The 26775-nt window shown below is 47.1% G+C and overlaps 1 protein-coding gene across 2 annotated transcripts; it reads left to right on the top strand.

Annotated features, from left to right (window-relative positions):
* Positions 1–1922: 1922 nt before the first annotated feature.
* Positions 1923–25681, top strand: LOC125454597 (zinc finger protein 395-like). 2 transcript variants are annotated; one of them, XM_059648783.1, is made up of 9 exons: positions 1923–1957; positions 9680–9937; positions 11144–11394; positions 14486–14592; positions 15182–15369; positions 19060–19160; positions 21134–21380; positions 22027–22145; positions 22241–25681. In XM_059648783.1, exons 2-9 carry the CDS (start codon positions 9680–9682, stop codon positions 22350–22352), a joined length of 1383 nt encoding a protein of 460 aa, XP_059504766.1. In that variant the 5' UTR covers positions 1923–1957; the 3' UTR covers positions 22353–25681. The 2 variants fall into 2 exon arrangements, with proteins under 2 accessions (XP_059504766.1, XP_048391486.1); XM_048535529.2 differs by lacking the exon at positions 1923–1957 and adding an exon at positions 2339–3452.
* Positions 25682–26775: the final 1094 nt, after the last annotated feature.

The following is a 26775-nucleotide window of genomic DNA, read 5'->3' as shown; positions in this document are numbered from 1 at the left end:
TCCCAAATGACACAAAAATAGTGAAAAGGCAGTTTGTGAGAGGAATATGAGATAACAAAGTTTGGGGCTGGATGAACACAGCAGGCCAAGCAGCATCTCAGGAGCACAAAAGCTGATGTTTCGGGCCTAGACCCTCCATCAGAAAAGGGGGATGGGGAGAGGGTTCTGAAATAAATAGGGAGAGAGGGGGAGGTGGATCAAAGATCCCCATTCCCAATTCCTTTGCCTCCACCACATCTGCTTCTGGGATGAGGCATTCCACTCCCATATATCCCAGATGTCCTCATTCTTCAGGACTATCCATCTTCGGTCCACCTCCCCCTCTCTCCCTATTTATCCCAGAACCCTCTCCCCATCCCCACTTTTCTGATGAAGGGTCTCGGCTCGAAACATTAGCTTTTGTGCTCCTAAGATGCTGCTTGGCCTGCTGTGTTCATCCAGCTCCATACCTTGTTATCTCGGATTCTCCAGCATCTGCCGTTCCTATTGTCTCTTGTGAGAGGAATATGAACAGTTTACGTTGATATATTGATAGGTTAGGAGAGTGAACTAAAAGGTTGCAAATGGAGTATAATTTTTGAAAGTGTGAAGTTGTTCATTTTGGAAGGGAGAACAAAATAAACAGAATACTATCTGAATGGAGAAAATTGAAGAAAGATGCAACAGAAGAAGACAGTTTTTCAAATCCCTACAGCATGGAAGCAGACCATTAGGCCCATTGAGTCCATACTATCTCTCCAAAGTGCATTCCACCCAGACCCAGACATCTATCTTATCCCTGTGACTTTGGAGAAACTTGTGCATGAAACACAGAAAGCTAGCATACAGGGGCAGCAGGCAATTGGGAAGGCTCATGGAATGTTGGCCCTCATTTTAAGGGGGTTGGAGTATAAGAGTAGGGAAGTCTTACTATAATTGTCCAAGGCACTGAAACAACATCTGCAGTACTGTCAGCAGTTTTGATCCCAGAGTTATGAAACATTTACATTTCGTTGGAAACAATTCAGAGAAGGTTCACCAGAATGATCCCGGGTATGGAAGGAAGGTTTCTGAGCAAGTGGGCATGAGGAATCAGCCATTATCCCCACAATAGCAGAGCAGGCTCAAGGGGCTGAATTGCCTACTCCTGTTTCTTATGGTCTAAATGTTTAAAACAATTACTCTGTTTGGTTTCTAATTTGTGTGAATTTTTCCAGCCATTCTCAAAGTGGGAGCAGAAGAGAGTGAGAAAGGAACTGGATCACCAAGACTGGAAACACCAGAGAAACTCTGCATTGGGCGGGGGTGGGTGCACAGGTCAGAATTTGTAATTCTTGGTTTCCCCTTGAAATGGTTTTCTTGCCGATTGTACTGGTGAATATAAGATGAAAAACTTCAGCAAAATTCCAATGTCAATTTCTAAATATTCAGTTTGTGTTTCTGAACTGGAAGGGCATAGAATTGGGATGGAGTGTTATGCCCATCAAAGAGGGGGAAGGCCAAAAGGAAAGGTCTGACACAGGGGAGAAAGTAGCAGAGGTGGAATGGCAAGTTTAGAATGAAACAAAGGGTCATACACATCCACAGCACTGAATAAAGGCCGTTCAGCCCATTGCGCCCACCCTAGTCAAAATAATCCCCTAATGATTATAGAATTTCCACAGAAGGCAAATGCAGTGATAATAGCTATACTGTAGATGTTATAGAGTCCTTACAGTGTGGAAGCAGGCCATTCAGCCCACTGAGTCCACACCAATCCTCCAAAGAGCATCTCCCTCATACTTGCATTTTCCATGGTTAATCCACCCTAGCCTGCACATCTTTGGACTGTGGGAGGAAACCGGAAATCCCAGAGGAAACACATACAAACCCAGGGAGAATGTGTAAACTCCACACAGAGGCTGGAATCAAAGCTGGGTTCCTGGATCCCGTGAGGCAGCAGAGCTAACCACTGAGCCACTGACAGAATAATGCACAGGTAGGTCTGAGGACAAGGAAAAGTGAAAAATAAGATTCAACCTGGTTTACAGCCAAAATACATCAAAATGTAGGCAGGGGCAAGGGGGTGGGTGCGAACAAATGGATGCCTGTTGTTTCTGGGAGGGAGGGAGGGCAGACGTCAGACACAGCTGAGGACTCAGTCACCCCGGGTGGGACGGGGTAAGCTGGGGATTGGGTTGAGGGTGGGTTGGGGGTAGTCTGTTTCCGCGCTGTCTGACTCTCTGGTCTCTCGTCGAACACCGCGCAGGATCCAGATCCGGATTACCCAGGTGATCCGTTCCGGGATTTCAGACGTTCTCCTCACATCTGGGCAGAGTTAAAGGTCCGAGCGAACCGCGGTTTTTCAGATCGAAGCGAAACCGGAGTGGGATCGCACCGGGATAGGACCGGGACAGCACCGGGATAGAGCGGGATCGCACCGGGATAGGACCGGGACAGCACCGGGATAGAGCGGGATCGCACCGGGATAGGACCGGGACAGCACCGGGATAGAGCGGGATCGCACCGGGATAGGACCGGGACAGCACCGGGATAGAGCGGGATCGCACCGGGACAGCACCGCGATAGAGTGGGATCGCACCGGAATAGGACCGGGACAGCACCGGGATAGAGCGGGATCGCACCGGGATAGGACCGGGACAGCACAGCGATAGAGTGGGATCGCACCGGGATAGAGCGGGGTCGCACCGGGATAGGACCGGGACAGCACCGGGATAGAGTGGGATCGCACCGGGATAGGACCGGGACAGCACCGGGATAGAGGGGGATCGCACCGGGATAGAGCGGGGTCGCACCGGGATAGGACCGGGACAGCACCGGGATAGAGTGGGATCGCACCGGGATAGGACCGGGACAGCACCGGGATAGAGCGGGATCGCACCGGGATAGGACCGGGACAGCACCGGGATCGCACCGGGATAGAGTGGGATCGCACCGGGACAGCACCGGGATAGAGCGGGATCGCACCGGGATAGGACCGGGACAGCACCGGGATAGAGGGGGATCGCACCGGCATAGGACTGGGATTCAGCGGGATTACATCGAGATAGAGCGGGATCGCACCGGAATAGAGCGGGAAAGCACGGGACAGCATCGGGATAGGACTGGGATAAAGCGGGTTAGGGCCGGGATAAAACCGTTCAGGGCAGGATTGGACCGGGATAGAACAGGGATAGAGCGGGATCGCACCGGTATAGAGTGGGATCGCACCGGGATAGGACCGGGACAGCACCGGGATAGAGCGGGATAAAGCAGGACTGGACCCTGAAAGGACCGGAAAAAGACTGGGATAGAACCTGAAATCAAACAGGATACGGCCAGGATAGGACCTGGACAGACAAGGATACAGACCGGGAGAGAAGCGGTAGAGAACCCTGGCGGACCGGGATAGGAGCTGCAGTGAAGCAGGTTTTGACTCGGGCCAGGAGCGGGACCCAGGCTGTTCCGGGGTCGATGCTGCAGCTTGGATTCAGGTAAATTCATCCTGAACCCATTTATTCCCGAAAGGTCAGCAAGGAACTGTTTCTGGGAGGTTACACTGTGCTCTCTCCGTCTCTCTCTGTGTGACCCTGAACCTTCTACATTTCACCTGTAATCGCCACCATCCAATATCGCTCCCGGTTCCCGCTCAATGCCTATCGGCAGCGCTCAGCTCCATTGTCAGTGAATATCCCTTCCCGGGGCCAGGCGTTGCTAAGATCAAATAACCCACCGCCCCCATACCCCCGCCATACCCTCGCACAAAGCTCCCCCTCCCCCAGATACCCTCTTCCCCCAACAGACACCCCTAGCACTGAACACAATCTCACACAGACTCACATATCCTCACGCTCAGAGATAACACAGCGTGGAGCTGGAGGAACGCCCCATTGGGAGTTCTCACTATCTCTGAGTGAGTTACACCCTCATACTCGGACACACTAATTCATGCACACAGCAAACTTGTGGAAAGGCAAGGTTTTTTGTTGCTGAATTCAAATGATGCAATCAACTGGATTACCTGGAGGTGATGACCTACGACACTACCACGGGATTGTTCATCCAGAGACCGTGGGCACCCAGGTTTAAACCCCACCACGGCAGGTGGCGGAATATGAATTTGATAAAAAATCTGGAGTTACAGAGTCCATTGATGACCATACAACTGCTGTTGATTGTCAGCAAATCTGGTTCACTAATGTCCTTCAGGTAAGGAAACTGCCATCCTTACCTGGTCTGGCCTGCATGTGACTCCAGACCCACAGCAATGTGGTTGTACTCTTAACTGCCCCTCTGGGTAATGGGGGATGGGCAATAAATGCTGACCACGAAACATGTGAAAAAGTGGTATATTAGAAGTGAGAATGAAGAGGAGGTGGCTGTACTCTTTCTGATAACGTTGTGTCGATGAACATTTAGGAAACATTAACAGGTTTTGCCTGAAGGACGGTCAAGGTTCGAGATAGAGACGGAAGGAGAACTCTGGGTCAAATGACCAGCATCCAGAGGCTGGAGGAAGCGAGGACCCTGGGCCTTGGGGAGGGTCCAAGGCGTGGGTGCCCTGTGGGAGGGGCCAAGAGGGCCTCGTTGAGGAGTGTGGAGGAGGGGATGCGAGCAGGAATTTCATTGAAAGGACATTCCATTGGAAATTTTCCTCTGGAGTTGCGAGTTTAATATGGCGGCTGTGAAGTCGATTCTGAGGCTTAAAGGGATCAGGATCCAAAGACTGAGTGGACTCTTTACAGTTTTGAGCCTTAGTTAAATTTTGTTATTGCATAATTGTCTGTTTTGGAGTCATTCCAACAGCATCATTCTCTTCCCAATTATTTCCTGCCCACCCTCCTGCTAGTACATGTATGCTGGGGTGAATGGTCTCTCTGATAATAACTCTGATTTCACCCTCAAAAAACCGGTGCTTATCACAATCTCTGCTGTGTCCTAGCTCTGACATGAAGTCCTGTTTCCCAATCTCTCCCTGTAAATCGCTCACTTAACACAGGACCAGCAACACCTCACCCTCAATCTCAAACCATCCCCATGCTCTCGCCTCCTTTCTATCACTGTCATTTCCTCCAATATCATTGCTTCCCCTCCATGGCCATGCAAATAGACAAGGTGGTAAAGAAGGTGTATGGTTTGCTTGAATTTATTGGTCAGGTGATTGAGTACAGCAGTCAGGATGTCATGTTGCAGCTTTATAAACAATGGTTAGGCCACACTTAGAGTACTGTGTTCAGTTCTGGTTGCCACATTACAGGAAGGATCTGGAGGCTTTGGAGAGGGTGCAGAAATGGCTTATCAGGATGCTGCCTGCATTAGAGGGTATGAACTGTACGGAGAGGCTAGAAAAAACTCAGTTTGTTTTCTATGGCACAGCAGAGGCTGAGGGGAGACTTGATAGAAGCCTATAAAATTATGAGATACATAGGGTTGACAGTCAGAATATTTTTCCCAGAGTTGAAATGTCTAATACTCGAGAGCACGCATTTAAAGTTAGAGGGGGAAAGTTCAAAGGAGATGTGAGAGACAAGTTTTTTTACACAGAGAGTTGTTAGAATCTGGAACAGATTGGCAGGGATGGTGGTAGAGGCTCATATGATAGAGGCATTCAAAGGGTTTTCAGATAAGCATGTGAATATGCAAGAAATGGAGGGATATAGGCCAAGAACAGGTAGAAAGAATTAGTTTCATTTGCCATCATGTTTGGCACAACATCATGGGCTGAAGGGCCCATTCCTGTGCTGTACAGTTCTATGTTCTATGTTCTCCGATTTGCCCCCATGCACAATTTCCCCCCTTCCCTCACTCTAACATCATTGCTCTGCCTTCAGGCTTGGAATTCCCTTCAGAAAACATTCCACGTCTGACTTTTTTGTCTTTCCTTAAAAGATGCTCCTTAAAATCGTGACTGAGTTTCACCTACAGTGGGTTATTGTATAAGCCTGGAAATACTGGGGGCCTGTAGGACCAGTACAGCAATGATTACAGGATTTTTGTATCTGCATACATACAGCATGGATTAATCAACTTGGCAAGAGTATCTGCAAGAGAGAATTCAATGTATTTGAGATTGTTTCTTGGACCATATGTTGTGGGACCAACTGGAGAGCAGGCTATTCTAGATTTGGTATCGCGCAATGAGGTGTGATTAATTAACGATCTCAAAGTAAAAGATCTTCTAGAGAAGAGTGATCATACCTGCTAGAATTTCTAAACCAGTTGGAGGATGAGAAACTGGAATCCCTCACTACTGTTCTGGAGTTAAACAAAACATAGACACGAGGACGGATCTGGCTGTAGTAGACTGGGTGGGAAGACAAGAATAAGGAATTGTAATCTTTTTATTCTTCATAGAATCCATACAGTGCAGATAGAGGCCATTCAGCCCATCAAGTCTGCACCGATCCTCCAAAGAACATCCCACCCAGACCCTCTCCCTTATCCTCATTATCCCACATTTACTATGGCTAACCCACCTAGCTCACACATTGGGACAATTCCCCTTCGCCAGTCCACCTAACTTGTACGTCTTTGGACTGTGGGACGAAACTGGAGCTCCCAGAAGAAACCCATGCAGACATCGGGAAACTATGCAAAGTCCACACAGACCCCAAATCCTGGGCTTATGTGCTATGTGGCAGCAGTGCTAACCACTGAGCCACTGTTGTGGGACACAGTTGATGAGAAGTGACAGATGTTTAAGGAAATAATTGCCCCCAACTAAAATATATTCCATAAAGGAAAGAAGATTGTAAGAGAGGAATAAATCATCCATGGGTAAGCAAGGACATGAAAGATAATATTAATGCAAACTATTTGGTACTCAGTAGCATAGTGGATAATATCCCTACCTATTACATGGGAGACTAGGGTTCAGTTTTCTGCCGGGGTGGATCCAAGTTTCTCGGCAGCACGGTTGCTCAGTGGTTAGCATTACTGCCTCACAGTGCCAGGGATCGAAGTTCGATTCCACCTTCAGGCAACTGTCTGTGTGGAGTTTGCACATACTCCCTGTGTTTGTGTGGGTTTCCTCTGGTTTCCTCCCACAGTCCAAAGATGTGCAGGCTAGGTGGATTGGCCACGCTATTCCCCGTAGTGTTCAGGGACGTGTAGATTAGATGGATTATGAGGGGATGGGTCTGGGTGGGATGTGCTGAGGGTTGGTGTGGACTTGTTGGGCTGAAGGGCCTGCTTCCACACTGTAGAGGTTCTAAGATTTAAGAACAAAGCCATACCAGATTGCAAAAGCAAGAGGCAGGGAGGAAGATTGGATGTTTTAAAGATCAACAAAGGGTTACTAAAAAGTCATGAAACAAATAAAGATAAATTATGAAAGAAAACCAGTGAAAAATACAAGATCGGAAAGCAAAAGCTTCTCAAAATTGATGAGGGAAATGAGTAGATAAAGTGAATGTTGGTCTCTTGGAGGAATAGGCTAGGTAGATTATTGTGGGAAACACATTAATGGCAGAGTGATTAAATCAATATTTTACTTCAGTTTTCATAGTGGAGGACACTAAGTAGAGATTATAGAAAAAAAGGAACTTAGAACAATTATCATCACCAGGGAATGAAAGAACAAAGAAAAATATTGGGATTGAAGGTGAATAAGTTCCCATGGCCTGATGGCCTATATCCCATGTTCTTATAGGAAGTGGCAGTAGAGATGATTGCTCTATTGGCTATTGGTTATAATATTCCAAAGATCTCTACTTGCAGGAAAGGTTCTTGTGGATTGGAAAAATGTGAATATAATGTCCTTGTTCAAAAAAGTGGGGACAGACAGAAAGTGGGGAACTATAGAGCAGTTAGTTTAACATATCATCAGGAAAAAGTTAGAAACCATTATTAAGGAAGTGATAACAGGATATTTGGAAAGTCAAAATACAATACAGCAGTGTCAGCATGGTTTTCTGAAGGGTGAGCCATTTTTGACTAATTTATGAGAGTTCTTTGAAGATGTAACAAGCCAATGTGGATAATGGGGATCCTGTAGATATAGTGTATCTAGATTTCCGGAAGGCATTTGATAAAGTGTCACACAAAAGGTTAATACACGAGGTATAATCACATGAGGTTGGGGTAATTTATTAAGTTGGATAGCAGATTAGCTAACTAACGGCAAACTGAGAGGTGGCGTAAATGCATCTTTTTTTCTGGTTGGCAAAATGTAACTGGTGGGGTACTGCAACGTGCAGAGCCCAGGCCCCAACTATTTACAATCGATATCAATGACTAGGATACAGGATTAGAAAATAATATAGCCAAATTTGCAGATGGCACTGAAGTAGGTTGAACAGTAGGTTGTAATGAAGGGTTAAGAAATTACAAATGGAAGTAGGCAGGTTGGGTGAATGCGCCAACATTTGGCAGAAGAAGTTTAATGTGGATAATGTTTAATGTGGAACAGAGAAGCAACTTATTATATAATGGAAACAGACTTCAGAGCAGAGGAATCTTGGTGTCCTTGTGCGTGAATCAAAGCAAACTAATTTATAACAAGTAATAAAGAATGCAAATGGAACTTTTGGCATTTTTTGCTGAAGGAGTGGAGTATAAAGATAGGGAAATGTTGCTGTGATGTCACTGGGCTAAGTTATTCAGAGGCTCAAGCTCATGATCCAGGAATGAGAAACTTCAGTGATGGGGACAAATTAAAGAAGTTGGGAGTTCTCCTTGGGGAGGAGGCTGAGAGGAAATCTGAAAGAAGTTTTCGGAATCATGGGTGAGCTGGATACTGTGGATCGGGAGAAATTGTTCCCGCTCATTAAAGGATTAAAAATGAGAGCACTTACATTTAAAGCGAAGTATAAAACAAAAACAAATGTGATGTGAGAAATAAACTTTCTCACTCAGCGTGTTGTTAGGGAAGAGAGTGCACTGTCTGGAAATGTGGTAGAGGCATGTTCAATTGAGACATTCAAGAGGGGTATTGGATAGTTATTTGGATTGAAATGGTGTGCAGAAATATGGGGAAAAGGCAGAAGACTGGTACTAAGTAATAGAACCAGACTAAATAATGCAGCCAGAACAAGCATAATGGACCAAATAGCCTTCTTCACACTGCAATAATTCTGTGGTTCAAGGGACACTCCCCAAAACAAAGGTCCATAAATGGTGCTACCACCTTACCCACAGAGGGACAGATGTCTGTGCCCGCCCCTGCCTCCAAGGAGTAGTTTCTCCTCCTCCTTGTTTTCCCAGGTGCTTGGGGAGTGAGGGAAAAGTTTCCTCTGTGGCTGTCCTTCTACTCCACCGCCTTGTGTCCATGTGTGTTGACTTGGATTGGGTTCTAGTTGGGTTCCTGACTGGGCTCAGGGTCACTCCCGGGTTCGGTGCTAGACCAGAGATTTCTTGTCCATTTTGACCAAATCCAATGTGAAGGTGCTTGAATCTTAAGTTCAGATTGTTTTGGGTGGGACTCAGACTCTCACTGTCTGGATTATTAGACCTGGATTTGTCTCACTCACAATGTTTGAGTCTGTAGCTCCTCTATCCCAGGCTTCCCCTGAGCGTTTGAGTAAAATATTGAGTGAATATTGTCACGTTGGTCATGATGGTGAGGAGTTTGATGATGATCATGACTGTTGGATGGTTAATGGCGAGGGATTGGTAGACAGTGAATGGGTGTTTCCAGCTCCCAGTGGGCGTTCAGTTAGCAGGGATTAGCTGCCAGTTTTGTATGTGATGTTGGACCCTGTGTTTGTTACCTTCTGTACAGATGACAATGGCGAGTGTGTTGTCTCGACGTTTGGGTAAACGATCGTTGCTTGGCGCCACTGTTCACACCCCCAGTCCTTCCGGGAATGGGATCCTGATTCCTGGTGTTATCCAAGCATACAGGCTAGATTCTGGGAAAGGCAACTCCTCTTACACTGTGTCATTTGAGGATGGTCGATTTAAGGAGTACAGGGAAGACAGCATCATCGGACCAGGGTTCCAGAGCCTCTCTCGGTTCAAACTCTACCCAGGACAGAAGGTAAGTGCAGCTGAATGCAGGGGGAGTGCTTCTGGGCAGCTCAATGCCTGCCTGTAGCGGGGTGCGGGGGGAGGGGGCAGCAGAATCCTGGGGGAAAGGATAACTTTTCCCTTTCTACATCTCCAGTGAATTCTTCTGATGTGGCTCACTCCCACTTCAGAGACAGTCCCCTCAACCCCATCCAGGGCTGAAAGAGTTAACACATGAAGACTGGCTAAACCAGTTAGAGCTCTATCCATTGGAGTTTAGAACGAGAGGTGAGCTTACTGTCAAGTAACAGATCCTGAGGGGACAGAATATGATGGATGCCTAGAAGATGCTTCCTCTTGTAGGGGAGACTAAGTATAGGGGATATAATTTAGAATCCCTATAGTGCAGCCAGACACCACTTGGCCTATCATGTCTGCACCAACCCTCTGAAAAGCATCCCACCCTATCCCTAGATAATAAGGTGTAGGCCTGGATGAACGCAGCAGGCTAAGCTGCATCAGAGGAACAGGAAAGTTGACTTTTCCAGCCTAGAACGTCAGTCTTCCTGTTCCTCTGATGCTGCTTGGCCTGCTGTGTTCATTCAGCTCGACACCTTGTTATCTCAGATTCTCCAGCTTCTGCAGTTCCTCTTACCTTTCCACCCTATCCCTACAATTCTCATGGCTAATCCACTTAGCCTGCACATCCCTGGACACTTTGGGCAGTTCAGCATGGTTAATCCTGTATATCTTTGGACTGTAGGAGGAAATTGGAGCACCCAGCAGAAGACCACACAAACATGGAGAGAATGTGTAAACTCCACACAGACCGTCACCTGAGAGTAGAATTGAACTCTGATCTCTCGTGCTGTGAGATAGTAGTGTTCACCACTGAGCCACCATGCTGCCTACTCAAGGATAAGGGACTTTCCCTGTGAGATAGAGATGTGAAATATTCTTCCTAAGAGTTGTTATACTCCCATCCACAGAAGCTAGTGGAGGCAGGGAATACAAATTTATTTTAGACTAGGTTAGAGTGGAATTGACAAAGGTCCTATTGAATGGTGGGGCAGACTTTTAGGGCTAAATGGCTTACACTTGTCCTTACGTATGGGAGAAATTGAGCAGAGAAGGTGCGGAGTTTGGTTTCTGCCGAGTGTTGTGTGCCAGGATTGATTGAACGGGTGATTTAGCTGAGACACCCACTCCAGTTGACAGTGTTGGTTTCTTGTCCCAGGTTTATCTGACCCACAGTGGGCGGGAGTACATGGGCCTAGTCGAGCAGCACAATCACCTGGACAATGAGGTCCTGGTCTACGTGGAGGAGCTGGACCTACGCTCGCTGAGGAAAATTGAAGACATCCGATTGGCTGAGAGCCGGAAGTCACCGCGCCTCCAAGAGCAGGAGAGGGAGAATGTGAGAGCCACAAGCAAACAGATGGAAGGCAAGAGGGTCCACTGCTCAGAGAGCATCAACATCCCTCCAAGGTGGGCCTGCAGTGTGGTGTTGTGGGAGAAGGGAGAGTAGGAAACAGTGGAATCAGGTCATATGGGCTCCGAGATAGTCCACTTGGATTAGGGAGCGAAGGAAGGCAAGAGAATGCTACACGCTATTCCGAGAAAATCCAAAGGTGGTTGGCATCAGTGTCATGGAGGTATTTACAACACAAAACGATGCCACTTACCTCATTGAGTCCATGCTCGCTCCTTATGGAGTAATTCAGTCAGTCCCACTTGGCTGCTTCATCTCTGTATCTGACAGGTTTATTTCCTTTCAGCGAGTCTCCTGTCCTTTTGAAGCTAAAGATTGTTTGCTGCCCTATGACCTTGCAGGTAGAGAGTTCAAGGTCATTACTACTTGCTGGGTATAAACATTCTTTCTCAAATTCCTCCTGCTTCTCTCATCCAAAATCTTAAATCTGCATCTCCCTACAACTAGTGACCAGGAAGACCTTTTCCTTTGTCCATTGCATCCAAACCTCTCATAATCCTGCAAACCTCAATCTAATTTGTCCTCAGTCTCTTTGCTCCAAAGAAGACAATCCCAGCATTTCAAGCCTAATTCTGTCGCTAATCTGGTAATTCTCCAATTTACCTACATCAAGCCAACAATATAAACATCTTTCCAAAGACACCAGCTGGATCTGCAGTCACCTGCTTTCTGACAAAAGGCAGATTTAATCACTATTCCTGAAGGACTGTCTGATCATTTCCTTTAAAGCTGAAAGCCTGTCACTGAAGCAACTAACTCACTTGCTTCTTTTGTTGACAGAAAATTTCAAAAATTAAATATAAATAATTTTACATAGACTATGAACCTTTCATTACACTAGCCTCAGTAGTGATGATCATGAATATTGTCCTAAAAACCACCGGTTTCACGAATATCCTCTAAGAAGGAAAATCTGCTGCCCTCACCTGGTCTGGCCTACATGTGACTCCAGACCTCATCAACAGGATTTATAACTTCCCTCTCAAACGGTTGAGTGAACCACTCAGTTGAAGGGCACTTAGGGATGGGTAACAATTGCAGGTCCACCTTATTCCCAGGAACAAGTTCCAACATTCTCTGCTGGATTGGAAACACACTGGTCAATGAACTGCCCTTGGACCCATCTCAGAAATCTCAAACCCCACACTGCACCTTTCACACCAATACTATCCCAATCAATGACTGTGTCATTAAATTGTTAGAGCTTTATGTCTCTCCTGCTCAGTGAGGGGCTGCTGTTAGGGGGCAGGAATAGCCCCACTTTCCTGCTGGGATTGTAGGGTGAATCTAGCTGCTGGGACACAGCAGGATGTAGAGCTGGATGAACACAGCAGGCCAAGTAGCATCTTAGGAGAGGAGATGCTGCTTGGCCTGCTGTGTTCATCCAGCTCTACATCTTGTTATCTTGGATTCTCCAGCATCTGCAGTTCCCATTATCTCTGGGACACAGCAGGGAGCTGGTTGGAGGTGTAGTTTTAAATAAAATCTCTGTTTATGCCATATGATCACTTGGTGAATTCTAGTACTGTTCCCCAACTCTTCTGCCGTTACATCAATGACTGCGTTGCTGCTCCATCCTGCGCCCAGGCTGAACTGGAGCAGTTCATCAACTTCGCCAATAACTTCCAACCCGCCCTCTGGTCTATCTCAGACACCTCCCTTCCCATTCTTGCTCTCTCTCTTTCCATTTCTGGCGACAGTTTATGGACTAACATTTACTATAAACTCACAGACTTCCATTGCTACGTGGACTGCACCTCCTTCTACCCTGTATCCTGCAAAAACTCCATCCCATTTTCCCAATTCCTCTGGCTCTGTCACATCTACTCTGACGAGGAGACATTTCACTCCAAAGCATGCTGGATGCTCTCCTATTTGAAACAATGTTCATTTCCCCTCTCTGTCATTCAGACAGCCCTCCACTGCACCTCTTCTATTCCCTGCTCCACAGCTGTAAACATCCCCCGCAAACATAATGAAAATATGGTCTCCCTTCTCCTTGTTTTCCACCCCAGCAACCTCTGCATCCAATGCATTATCCTCAAACACTTCCACCAACTCCAATTAGACCCCACCACCCAGAACATCTTCTACTCTCCACCTTTCTCTGGCTTCCGTAAGGACCGTTCCCTTCACAATTGCTTAGTTTGTGCCATAAAGACAGTGCTTCACCTACAACTCCTCCAACCTAGTCTACTGCGTCTGGTGCTCCCAATGTGGTCTTCTCTACATCGGTGAGACCAAATGTAGGGGAGGTGACTGTTTTGCCAAACATCTTCTATTAGCCTGAAACGGCCAGCCTAACCTTCCAGTTGCTGCCCATTTCAACCCACCCTCCACTCCCCGTCTGACATCTCTATCTTTGGCCTCCTGCAGTGTCACCGATTCCGAATGCAAATTTGAAGAACTGGTGTCCACCTGTCCCCACCATTCTGTTTACCTGCACCTCCCCCTACCCTCACATCCAATCCTGAAGAAAGGTAATACCCAAACATTGACTTCTCCTTTCCTGCAGGTGCTGCCTGGCCTGCTGTGTTCTTCCAGCCTCCTGTTTGTCTACACTGGTTAATTCTGGGCCCTATTATAAGACCATATAATTAATGGAGGGGAAGTAGGCCATTCAGCCCACCTAGAAAGAGATTGCTTTTTTAAAATAAAAGTTCATGGGACATATTCGTCGCTGTCTGGGCCAGTATTTGTGCCCCTTGAGAAGTGGGTGGTGAACTGCCTTCTTAAACCACTGCAGTCCATGTGCTGGGGCGAACCCACAATGCCCTTGTTGAGGGTGAAATTCCAGGATTTAACTCAGTGAAGGAACTGTGGTGTGTATCCCAATCTGGACGGTGAGTGGTTTGGAGGGGAACTTGCAGGGGGTTAGTGTTCCCATGTATCTGCTGCCCTTGTCCTTCCAGATAGAAGTGGAGATGGGTTTGGTAGGTGCTGTCTGAGGATCTTTGGTGAATTTCTGCAGTGTATCTTGCGTATCTGCTAAGCATCAGTGATGGAAGGAGTGGATGTTTGTGGATGTGAATGTGGAAAGCTCCTGTTCGATATCAGTGACTAACTCATTCCTGCCATCTCATTCAGGGCCTCGGGAGTGGTTGATATGGATGAAATCATGGCAGCCATGGTACTGACCAGCTTGTCGTCCAGTCCATTGGTCAACAGTCCCCTGCACAGCAGCAACATGCCAGGTTAGAGCGCCAGTGGAGCACACAGTGGCTCAGTGGTTAGCACTGCAGCCTCACAGCGCCAGGGACCCAGGTTCGATTCCAGCCTCAGGTAACTGTTTGTGCAGAGTTTGCACGTGTCTGTGTGGGTTTCCTCCGGGTGCTCCGGTTTCCTCCCACAGTCCAAAGATGTGTAGGTTAGGTGGATTGGCCATGGTAAATTGCCTGTAGTGTTCAGGGGTGTGTGGGTTATAGGGGGATGGGTCTGGGTGGGATGCTCCAAGGGGCAATGTTGACCTGTTGGGCCGAAGGACCTGTTTTCACACTGTAGGGAATCTAATCTAATCTAATCAGTGTCTACAGAGCGCCAGCAAGATAAGGCTGTGTCCTAATGGGCTCACTGGGGTACTGTGTACCCACCATACCGAGCCAGGGCAGGACACTGTAGCTCTCTCTGATGAGTTGAAAGGTTATCAGCTTGTACCAGCTTTCCTGCACGCAGTATAAATATCTGGGATACACTCAAATCTGTGAATCCAGACACATTGTACTGGGGGCAGGGAGGTCAGCAGTGAGTGAGTGAACTTTCTTGTCTGTTTGGTCCCTGTGTCAGGATTAGCTGATTCGGGGAGTGAGTTCAGAAGTGGGAGCAGTGGCATGTGGAGCTGGGGCAGTGAGACCCCCTCACCCTCCACACCGCCACTCAGCCAGTCGACTGGGATAGCCCAGGGAGAAGACAGCACCGAAAGACACGACTCACAGCCGCTGCTGCTTGAGGAACCGACAGCTCGCAAACGGAAGGTGAGTGTTGGGGAATGGAGGTGGGTGGGGAGTGGAGGGGGGATGTGGAATGGAGACCGGCCTGTCGAGGGAGTTGGGGAGGGATGTGGGTGGGTGTAACAGAGGCAGATCTGTGGAGGGAGTGGGGGAGGGAATGGGAATTGGTGGGGGAGGGGGGGGCGGTCATATAGATAAACCTGTGGGTGGGTTGGGGCGAAAGGGAGACAGCAGTACTGGATCCCTGAACATTTGACCTCCTGTGACCATTCCCCAAAACCCTGTACAATTTCTATTTTAGTAACCGTCCAATACCTCAATTGGACCATTGTCCATCACATTCCCAGACTGTCCATCCCATACTCTAGCTACTCGAAAATGATTGTTTCTCACATCACGCATGCTTCTTTTACCAAATATTTTAAAACTGTGCTCTCTGGTTCTTGATCCACTGTTGAATGGGAACATTTTCTCCCCACCCACTCTGCCCAGATTCCTCACCGTTTTGAAAAGGCCACAAAAACCATCAGACATTGGAGCAGAATTAGGCCATTCAGCCAATCAGGTCGGCTCTGCCATTCGATCATGACTGATATGTTTGTCAACCCTATTACCCTCCATTCTCCCCATAACCATTGATCCCTCGCTAAACAGGAAGCTATCTGTCTTAAATATACTCAATGACTTGGCCTCCACAACCCTCTGCAGCAATGAGTCCCACGGATTCCCCACCCTCTGGCTGAAGAAATTCCTCCTCATCTCAGTTCTAAAGGGTCATCCCTTCACTCAGAGTGTGGCCTTGGGTCACCCTACTTGTGGAAAAATCTTCTTCATGTCTACTCTATCCAGACCTGTCTGTAGTCTATAAGTTTCAACCAGACCCCCCCCACCTCATCCTTTTGGACCCAGAGTCCTCAATCACTCTTCATATGACATTCTCTTCACCCACAGGATCATTTGCATAAACCTCCTCTGGGCTGCCTCCAAAGCCAGGACATCCTTCCTTATGAGGCCCAAAATACCTCAGAATATTCCAAATGCAATCTGATCAGTGCCTTGTACAGCCTCAGCAGTAGATCTCTGCTCTTGTATCTAGCCCTTGTGAAATGAATGCTAACGTTGCATTTGCCTTGCCAAGTGCCAACTGAACCTGCAAGTTAACCTTAAGAAAATCCCAAATCTCTTTGTGCTTCAGATTGCCGAAACCTTTCCCCATTTAAAAAAATAGTCTATGCCTCTATTCTTCCTCCCAAAATGCATAACCATGCACTTTTCCACATTGTATTCTATCTGCCACTTCTTTGCCCACTCTCCCGGCCCGTCCAAGTCCTCCTGCAGATTCCCCACTCCCTCATTATGACCTGGCCCTCCACCTATCGTTGTGTCATCTACAAACTGAACAACAATTCCCCCAGTGCCTTCATCTAGTTTGTTCATATTAAACTTCAATCAAATCTCCTTTTCTCCAATTTATCCTCATCACTGAAGTATCTTATCTTTGAACCGATTCTCATAGGCCTCTTCTGCGCTTTTCCAATTCCATAGAAACACAGCAGCATCAAAAAAAGCAGCAGGGGTAGGCCATTTGGCCCTTCAAGCTTCCTCAGCGGTTCAGTATGATCATAACTAATCATCAAACTCAATCACCTAAAATCCAACCCTCTAACCCCATACCATTTGATCCCTTTCTCTCTAAGACTATATGTAACTCCTTGAAAATATTCAATTTAGTCTCAACTGCTTTCAATGGCAGAGAATTCCATTGGCTGCCCACTCCCTGGGTGAAGATATTTCTTCTCATAAAAACCCAAAGAACTACAGCTTCTGGAAATCAGAAACAAAAACAGAAATTGCTGGAAAATCTTTACTCAGAGAGTAGCAAGGTCATGGAATGCCCTGCCTGCAACAGTAGGAGACTCGCCAACTTTAAGGGCATTTAGATGGCCATTGGGTAAACACATGGATAATAACGGAATAGTGTAGGTTAGATGGGCTTCAAATTGGTTTCACAGGTTGGCGCAACATCGAGGGCCGTAGGGCTTGTATTGCCATGTAGTGTTCTATATTCTATGTTCTCTGGAAAGCTCAGTAGGTCTGACGGCATCTGTGGAGAAAAACTAGAGTTAATGTTTTGGGTCCAGTGACTTTTTCTCAGAATATTTCTCCTCATCCCAGCCCTAAATAGCCTAACCCTTATGATTACATAGTAACCCTTAGTTTTGGACTCCCCCACCAGTCTGGGAAACTTGCTGCTGTCACCCCATCACCAAAAAATCCTCCTTAGCTAAGGAGATCAAAACTGTTCACAATGTTCTAGGCATGGACTCACCCCCAAGATACGAACATTCCTGTGGCACAGCCCCCAGGTATGTACACAATATTTCTGCTGAGATCTAACTTGTGTCTCATATAAATTCATCACAACCTTCTTGCTCTTGTGTTCTCAGCCCTGCTTATTAATGTTGTATGTTTTATTAACAGTTCTCTCCACTTGTCTGTGCATGTACACACCTAGGTCTTTCTGCTCCTGGGCACCTTTATTTTATATTGTTTCTCCATGTCCTTTTACCAAAATGCATCACCTGACACTCCTTAATGTTGAACCTCATCTGGCCCCCTCCCCCCACCCCACAAGCCTGTCAATGTCCTTTTGGAGTTCCACACTCTCCTCCTCACAGTTTATAAATCTTCCCTGTTTTGTATCATCTGTAAACTTTGAAACTGTCACTGCTAACCAATATCCTGGTCAGTAATATATACCAGGAGAAGCAAGGATCCTAAGCTTGGTCCCTGGGGGGATCTCCACGACAAACATTCCTCCAGCCCGACAAATATCCATTGCTCATTAATCTCGGCTTCCAGTCACTCAGACAGTTTTGTGCCTGTGTTGCTGCTGCCCCTTCTATACCATGAGCTGTAACCTTCCTCACCAGTCTGTTGCGTGGTCCTGCATCAAAAACCTTCCGGAAATTTATGTCGAATATTTCTCTCATTAACTCTTTCCGTTAACCCTTCAAAAAAAAAACTTCCAGCAAGTTGCCAACTCCATGCTAATTTTATTTTCTCTTTTTATTTATACCCAGAAGCTACCACATGACTTTCCCACCAGTAACATCACCAGGACACTTTTTTGTCATTTTTAAGCACTAGCCATCACCAGTAAAACACACTGGAGCCCATTAAATATTTACAAGCAGAGCTTGTTATGGGCAATGCGTCTGCGCCCAAACAAATCCTATTGATTCTATCCCATATAAATATTGCTAGATGTTCCCTTCCATCACAGTTAAATTAACTGCTCTGTAATTGCTGGGCTGGTGTTTACAACCTCTTGTGAATAAAAATGCCACGTTTACCATTTACCCTGGGCACCAGCCCCTCCCCTGGGAAGACTGAGCTCTGGTTACCACTGCCACAGGGTTGGGGGGTGTTCAGGAGAGGAATGGACCAACAGGGTGGGGATGTGAGGAGACAGGGAGCAATGGGGGTTGGGGAGAGGGATGAAATGGAGATTGGGGAGAGTGGCTGATAGTGGATGGGGAGACAGACTAATGGGGGCAGCCTCAGTGTGGGTTGAGGGGGTGGGGGAATTCTGTGATGATGGAAATTCTTTCCGTCAAATTCATTGCTCTGTGTCTGTATCCCCTCTTTCTCCATCCACCTGCTTCCCCCACTCTCTCCCTCTCTCTCTCCTTTGCCCTCTATCTCCCACAGAACTCCATGAAGCTCCTGTATCGCTGCATGTGGCCTCTCTGCCAGAAACTGCTCTCCTCACCAGCCGGAATCCGCAGGCACATCCGGACCGTGCATCTCGGGTAGGAGCTGGAGTCCAACGGGGGGCTGGGGTAACTGGGGAGACCACAGGAAGGGGTGATCGTGTGGGCAAGAGAGACTGTGGGCAATGGGAATAAGTCCCCTTGTAATATGAAGCATAGAACCAAGGGTTAGATACTGAGTAGAGCTTTTTCCACACCGTTCCCATCAAACATTCCCAGGACAAGGACAGCACAGGGTTAGATACAGAGTGAAGCTCTCTCTGCAATTTCTCTGAGAGTTTAGTCTGTCTTGTTCAAACCATCAGGTCAATTCAATTGTAGTCTGTCTCTGCCCCCATGTGGTGTAGACAGTTATTGCATTGTTTTCAGTCAGCTGAGGATGAGGGCAGGCAGTGTCTTTGATGATGGTTCTTGGTTGTGAATTATGTCAAAGTGTTTGATGTCAGCGATAACAGAGATGTGAGAATGTTGGAGGTTTTTTTACCTCAGAGCAGAGTAGGTTGGATTAATGTGAGATTTGACCAATGTTGAAAATAGTAGAAAGATATTATGGTGTAAACAATCATCAGAAGTAATGACACCAAGTTATATTGTGAAATCGCAAGCTTTCGGAGTGCTGCCTCTTCATCAGGTGATGTCGCCCTTTGTAAACAGTGTAAACAGTTTTAAAGGAGGGCAGAGAGCTGGGTGGACATGTGCAGAAATTGGTGAGGATGTGTCATAATGTGATAGGAACTCTAATGAAGCTTACAGAATCCTGGGCTCTGTTCATAGAGGTGTAGGTTAAAAATCAGGGATGTTACTGTGAGTCCTTAACAAACATTATTTTAGTTTCGGGGGAGGACTGGGTACAGTCCAGTGGGCCACTCTTTAGGACGAATGTGAATTCCTTGCAGGTGTGATTTAATGACACAAAGAATGAGGCACTTCCTGATGGAGATGGAGCAGATAAATGGGGACTGTTTTTTCTGCAGACAGGAAGATTGAGAGGGAGATTTGATTGAGGTGTTCAAACTTCTTAGGGGTCCAGACTGAGGACAAATTGAGGGCAAAGAGATTTTTTGTGTGTACAGAAAGTTTGAGGGTCAGAGGGTCCCAGTTAAAGGTAACAGGCGAAAGAAACAATGGTGACACAGTGAATAAAATGTTCACACGGTGAGCGGTTGACACCTGACGGGCTGTGACCAAGTGTGTGATAGAATCTTTCATAATCAAAAGAAGATTTGCAGGGAGAAGGGGAAAGGCCAGGGAATTGAGAAGAGAGACTATCCGAGCTGTGCCTCTACAGAGCCAGCATGCACATGATGGATCGAATGGCAGCCTTCTGTTTTGTAACCTTTCCATTGTTTTGAGAATGTGGCAGGAGGACTGTTAACCAGAGTGACACAGAAGTAAAGTACTCAGCCGTGGATTCAGAGGGGAAGGAGAGGAATGTTTGGCTGAGACATGATGTTTAAGGGAGTATTGGAATCTGGAGCTGGAGGCCGTGGGAAGTACATTGACTCAAAAATTTTAAAAAGGGATTTGGAGGCGGACTAGGATTGATCATTTAGGGTTGAGCAGAGGGGTTGAGGGGTCTGATTGGATTATTCTTACAAAGAGCCAACATGGAAAATTGGGCTGAAATTACTGCCTCACTCTGTGATATTGAGCAGGGACAGGGCCTGAAGCACCTTGTAGTCAGATAGCCTCATCTTGCAGGTGGAGTTTGAGCTAACTATTTAGGGATAGGTGGGAGAGAAGAGGGCAATTCCCTCAGTGTCTCAAAACCTTCCACCTTCCGCCCTCCCCAACCCCACCCCCAGGACAGGGGTGGTGGAGATTTGGTATGGCGGAGGATTGAAAGTGAAGGAGAGAGTGTTGCTCAAAGTGGGGAGGTGATGGGGATGGAGAGGGGATGGCGAGGGCAGGGAGGGCGGGGGGTGGGGACAGCAAGTGTGTTTGGGGTACGGTGCAGATTGGGAGCTGAGTTTGCTGTAATGGCCCTAATGTTTTGTGGTTGATTCTAATAGGCGTGGTGATGGTGAGCAGAGCGATGGAGAAGAGGATTTCTATTATACTGAGATCTCAGTGAATGAGGAACAGAGCCCAGACACTGCGAACACACGTTGCTGCGTGACTCCACCTGCTGTATTCCAGGACCAGAAGGTCTCCATCACCCCATCACAGAGAGGCACCTCTGAATACCAGCTCCCGGGACCCCTCAGTCAATCTGCTCCCAGCTGCCTGTGGCAAGTCTGTGTTGACCACACCTACCAGGTACACGCACAAGCCCCGAGGGTCAGAAGCTGCTTGTAAGACCCACTCACTGCACAACCAGGAAGCATTCATGTGAGGGGGACAAATTCCAAACAATTAATACCTTTAACTTGAGGACAGAGTCAATGGGACAAAGCAGAGACTATAGAAGTGAGCAGTGAGTGGTCAGTGATTTCTGAGGAAGGGTCACTGGACCCGCAGTGTTACCTCTGATTTTTTTCTTCACAGATGCTGAGCTTTTTCAGCGACTTTGTTTTTGTTCCTGATTTACAGCATCTGCTGTTCTTTTGGTTTTAATTTAGTAAGTAGTCAGTGACGGTCTCAGTGAGAGTGGACAGTGAGAGGACAGTGAGCAGTCAGTGACAGTGTCAGTGACATCTCAGTGAGTCTGGTCAGTGACGGTCTCAGTGAGAGTGGACAGTGAGAGGACAGTGAGCAGTCAGTGACAGTGTCAGTGACATCTCAGTGAGTCTGGTCAGTGATGGTCTCAGTGAGAGTGGACAGTGAGAGGACAGTGAGCAGTCAGTGACAGTGTCAGTGGGAGGTCAGTGATGGTGTCAGTGAGTAGTCAGTGAGAGTCTCAGTGAGAGTGGATGGTGAAAGCCTGCTGCCATCAGGTGGTCACTGTTGGCTATTTCTATTGCAGATCTCTCCCGATTACAGATGCGCCTTCACATTTGGTGATTGCTCTGTCCAGCCACAAGTGACCCTGTTGAAGCCCCATGCTGTTTTTGCCTCTACAATGCCTAGCCTCATTGGGCCAAGGTGAGTGAAGGGAGGGCACAGCACTGAGACTGAGAATACGTCGTTCCTCGCAGAGACAGTCCGCTCACTGCACTAACTGTGTGTTTATTTCACAGGAAAGTCCGTGGAGAAGCTAAGAAATGCCGTAAAGTGTATGGTGTGGAGAATCGAAGCCAGTGGTGTACAGCGTGCCGTTGGAAAAAAGCTTGTCAACGTTTCCATGACTGATTCAACTAGCTGTTACTGTGGGAACAGAGAGGGCCCCAGTATCGCCCCCTTCTTGTGGTCTTTATATCTGTCAGCTCATTGTCCTCAGCATTGGGACAGGATGAATTCATCGCAGAACAAAGGGCTGACATTGGTGAATGTTGGGCAGTAGACTTGGAGCCCGCAGTTGAGGTTCCATCTCCTCTCAGACTGTGGCCAGAGGGGCGGAAACTGTCTCTGTATTTTGGACCAGTTATTCTCCAGATTGGAGTCAAGAGATTGACAGGAATGTTCTGATGGACTGTGTCTCTTAGAGCCTGGGACTCAGAGCTACAGGCTTGTCCCAGCTTTGACAGGAACCACATTCAAACTACCGACCTCGACTGGGACAGGGCAGATCTGCTCCCAGAACACAGACATTCCAGAATTTCAGACACAGCTCTCCCCAAAAATGCAATGCTTCTGGATTTGATCACTTTGTTTTTCCAGTTGGGATGGACCATCTGTCACTGGTCATTGTTTCTCCTTCAACAGGAATTCTCAGGGATTGGAGAGAAAGGAGCAGAACAGCCAAACTTCAAGTGATGTCACTAAAGCTTCTTCCAAAACTCCATGTGTATGAGTTTTGAACCTCACTGATGTTTCAGAGACTGAGTGATTAATGACAGCCCTCGATGTTTATAATGATCTGGATCAATCTCACTGTAACTCCCTGCGAGGGACTAGATTGAAGAGAGTGGGAGGATCACCAACCTGATGGACAAGCTGGCATTAATGTTCGCACTGCAAAGGACAACAGCAGAAAGAGCCTTGTCCACACTGCCGAGTCCTCTTTGCTAACACTAGGTTTAGATTTATTGTCACATGTTCATAAAAATACAGTGAAAAGTCCTTTTTAACATGTTATACACAATGTGTCACCACCCTGGCACCATCTTGAAACACTGAATATCATTCAAGATTTTACTGCAATAGAGCTTTTCTTTTTCTCTTTTCATCGTGCTCCTCCTCCACTCTTTCTCCAGTCACTGCTTGACATCGGCTAGAGTCTCTGTCATGGGCTCTGGGACCTGGGTTACAGGCCCCAAACACTGCCACTCCCACAACTGCCATGTCTGAGCTGGAGCCTTGGGCCTGGGTATGTGTGGGTTCAGTTCCTCCTCCTTCCCATCCAATGCTCCTCCTGATGTTGTCACTGGTTATCGGTTGTTGGGGGCCTTCCTCCCCTGCCACTGCCCATCCCTTTTAGCTGATGCGGCTGCTCCTTCAGGCCCCCCAGGCCTAGCTGCAGACCTAGACTCTTGGCCCAGCCTGTGAGTCTGGGCTGGGGCAGTCAGCCCAGGAGCTGCTTCTTGCTTGCTGAGAGACCTCAGGCTAAGGTGCACCTGTGTCCAGCTTGCCCTGGCGTTTCTGCTGCTTGAGGCCTCCTTCTTTACTTGGCACCCTCAGTCTTTAACCAGATTGGCTGCAGTGAGAAGTTGCATTCGTAAGCCCCAAAATCCAGCTGGAAGATTCAAGCTGCTTTTAGAGTCCCTCTCATCAGAGCACCTTGTCCCTGAGAGTTAAGAATAATGTGGAATCTCCCTTTGTCATCTCAGGGCCCAGTTACTGCCTTGTCATGCTCGTGAGGAGGAAATCATTGTGTGCTCACTGGTCTGTTACCTTGATATTTTGAGTATCATCTTCCTGGTTCTGGTGTTACTGCCCAGTGCTGGGAGCAGTTACACTTCTCCCCTTGTCGCATGCCACTCACAGTGATCTCAATGTGCTCGCTAATGAATGTGAAAATGTATAAGACCCTGTCCTGATCAGCCAGACTAATATGTTAAAGCTGGGATTAACATTTACATATCTACAGCTTTGTGTCGTGCCCATAGCCTCTCACTGTGTGCGTCACTTGACACAGTGAATCTGAACAAAACAACCCCCCTCGACACCCCCAACCCCAAGACCAGCGCTAACTACTGGAGTGGAACAGGGTGATGGATTGAATTAAGGAATCTCTCTTTCCCACTGTCCTTCTCTCTTCAAACAAGCACAGAGAATCCTGGAGAGACTCAACACTGTCTGTGGGGAGAGGGGGAGAGAGACAGAGAGAGAGAGAGAGAGAAAACACAGTTAACGTTTCGAGTCCAGTGAGCCTTCTTCAGAATTCCATCCTGTTCCTCAGTTGCTCCCTGCCCCATCCACATGGCCATCTCTGCTCCCTGAACCCCCAAGCCATGCCTCCAGCTGCTGGGCCAACCTGGACTCAGGCAGTTTGCATTTCAAACACGGTGTGAGTGATTGATAGAGAAAGATGGAAGTACATTCAGACCCCCTTCTGAATTTAAGTAGCGTCATGAGCATTACCAGGCTGAAATGGCTTTCTATATTTATACAGTTGGAAATTTGAACAGAATGAATTTAAGACCCGTCTGTAAGTTAAAGATAAATTCTAATTACTATCCCGTGGACTACAAAACCCACAAGTGCCTTTAAAAATCAGTGACTCTAACAAGAGAGCTCCGAGGGGTCCTGGACACAGTCTTTCCTCTGGGATTCAGGGAGAAAGAATCTGATTGGATTGGGGTGTTTGAGTGGATCCCACACTACTAACAGGACAAAGAGACATTCTGTCCGTCCCATAAATGAATAACGTGGCCCAAGAGTTTTAGTGCCAGTGTGAAACTAGTATGCGGTATCTACAACACAATGACTGGTCAAACAGCTGATTGTAACAGGCAGAAAACTGAGTCTGCCTAACCAGTACATGTGTGTGAAACTCAGAACATAGTGAACAAGCTTAGATGTGATTCCATGACTGGACAACACATTCTGAACAATCTAGGATGCACTATAAATTAGACAGTCAATTCAAGGCTACCAGTCAGGGTCCCAATGAGGCTCATTTAGCCTTGCTAGAAACTATATGTAATCACATACACACAGCCTGCTCCTCTGCAGGGTAAAGGGATTTGTTCAGACATTATGCCTTTTCAATCTAACAGAAACTTGGGGGATACCTATCCCTTGGTGCATTTCCCATAGCAATGCCTTATCCAAGCAGTGTTAATGCCTTTCATTAATTGTAAACATATTGGTTGGTACATGGTCTTGCAGAATGTACAAGGGAAGAGGTATTTCCCAATCAGGACCCCCTCTCCAATCAATCAGAACCCTTTTCTTTATGTAGCATGTATGGTTATTCCTGTTGAGGTTTGGTATTCTTGCAATTGTGTCCTGAAGAATGAAAGATGAGAAATGCTGACAGTTATGTAGCCGTGCTCAAAGTTTGTAATACCAAGTGACAATTTGTATTTTGATAAAACTTCCTAATTTTAAATAAAAAGTGCAAGTTTAAAATGTGATTTCGGTTTAATAATTTCCATTAATGATAATCAATCCTGTCAGTGGGTCTTTGGCACTGTTTGAAACAAACGGACTGACGAGTTAAGTACTATGGGGAAAGCTGGCATTCTGTTGCTCAGCTGTACTATGGGGAAAGCTGGCATTCTGTTGCTCAGCTGTAGTTCCTGGTGAGGGTGAGGATCTCAATGACCCTGGCAGAACCCAAATTGGGCATCGCCTTGCAGGTTATTGCAGCTGGACTGCCACTGGATAGCTCTGTTGATAAATCCATTTATCACTTTACTGATGATTGAGAGTAGGCTGAAGGGGCAGTAACTGGCTGAGTTGGATATGTCCTGCTTTTTGTGTACAGGACATGCCTGAGCAGTTTTACACATTGTTAGATAGATATCAATGTTGTAGCTGTCCTGGAACATCTTGGCCTTCCAGAGACCCCTCCAGTAACAGCTTCATTCTGACCATCACAAACGTGCAGCCCAGTGACACTGGGGTCTATTATTGCTCAGTCTGGGGAAGGATTTATGGGAGAGGAAGCCTGCTCAATATCACCAGTGAGTAGAGTTTACATGACAATCACTTCGAGCGAATAGCCCTTACCCGATGAATGAATTGAAGATCTGTTTGTAGGTGTCACTGGCTGGGCCTGCATTTATTGCCCATCCTTAACTGCCCTTGAGGAGGTGGTGCTGAGCTGCCTTTTTGAACCGCTGCGGACACCCTTTGGTTACCATTCAAGCTGAAGGAAATGGTTTTCCTTTTGAGACTGAATTCTGAGAACCTCATGTGTTCTGAATTGATTAAAACAGTTTTTTCACTGACTGTCCAGCTCTTTATTTCTACAAATTGTCTCAAAGGCTGGACGTGCTGGTGTTGTGGTGGGGGTCGGTGGTTCAAAGTAGACTAACATTAAGGATCCCGGGGATGAAGGGCTGTCACTTGAGGAGTGATTGATGCCTCCGGCTCTGTACTTGATGGAGTTTAGAAGGATGACGGGGAATCAGATTGAAACAGACCGAGTACCGAGTGGCCTTGATTGAGTGGTCATGGAGAGGATGTTTCCACTAATAGGAGAGACTCGGACCTCAGGTCTCAG

This window comes from Stegostoma tigrinum, chromosome 9, assembly GCF_030684315.1.
Source record: "Stegostoma tigrinum isolate sSteTig4 chromosome 9, sSteTig4.hap1, whole genome shotgun sequence".
NCBI classification, from domain to species: Eukaryota; Metazoa; Chordata; class Chondrichthyes; order Orectolobiformes; family Stegostomatidae; genus Stegostoma; species Stegostoma tigrinum.
Note: the sequence above shows the minus strand (reverse complement) of the source record. Positions and strands in the feature narration are given on the sequence as shown.

What these genes read in the sequence shown, in the direction of transcription:
- LOC125454597 (XM_059648783.1), top strand. Translation starts at nt 9,680, where the DNA reads ATGACAATGGCGAGTGTGTTGTCTCGACGTTTGGGTAAACGATCGTTG. An exon ending in AACTCTACCCAGGACAGAAG is followed by an intron (nt 9,938 to 11,143) that starts GTAAGTGCAGCT and finishes TTCTTGTCCCAG; the next exon opens with GTTTATCTGACCCACAGTGG. An exon ending in CCTAGCCTCATTGGGCCAAG is followed by an intron (nt 22,146 to 22,240) that starts GTGAGTGAAGGG and finishes TTTATTTCACAG; the next exon opens with GAAAGTCCGTGGAGAAGCTA.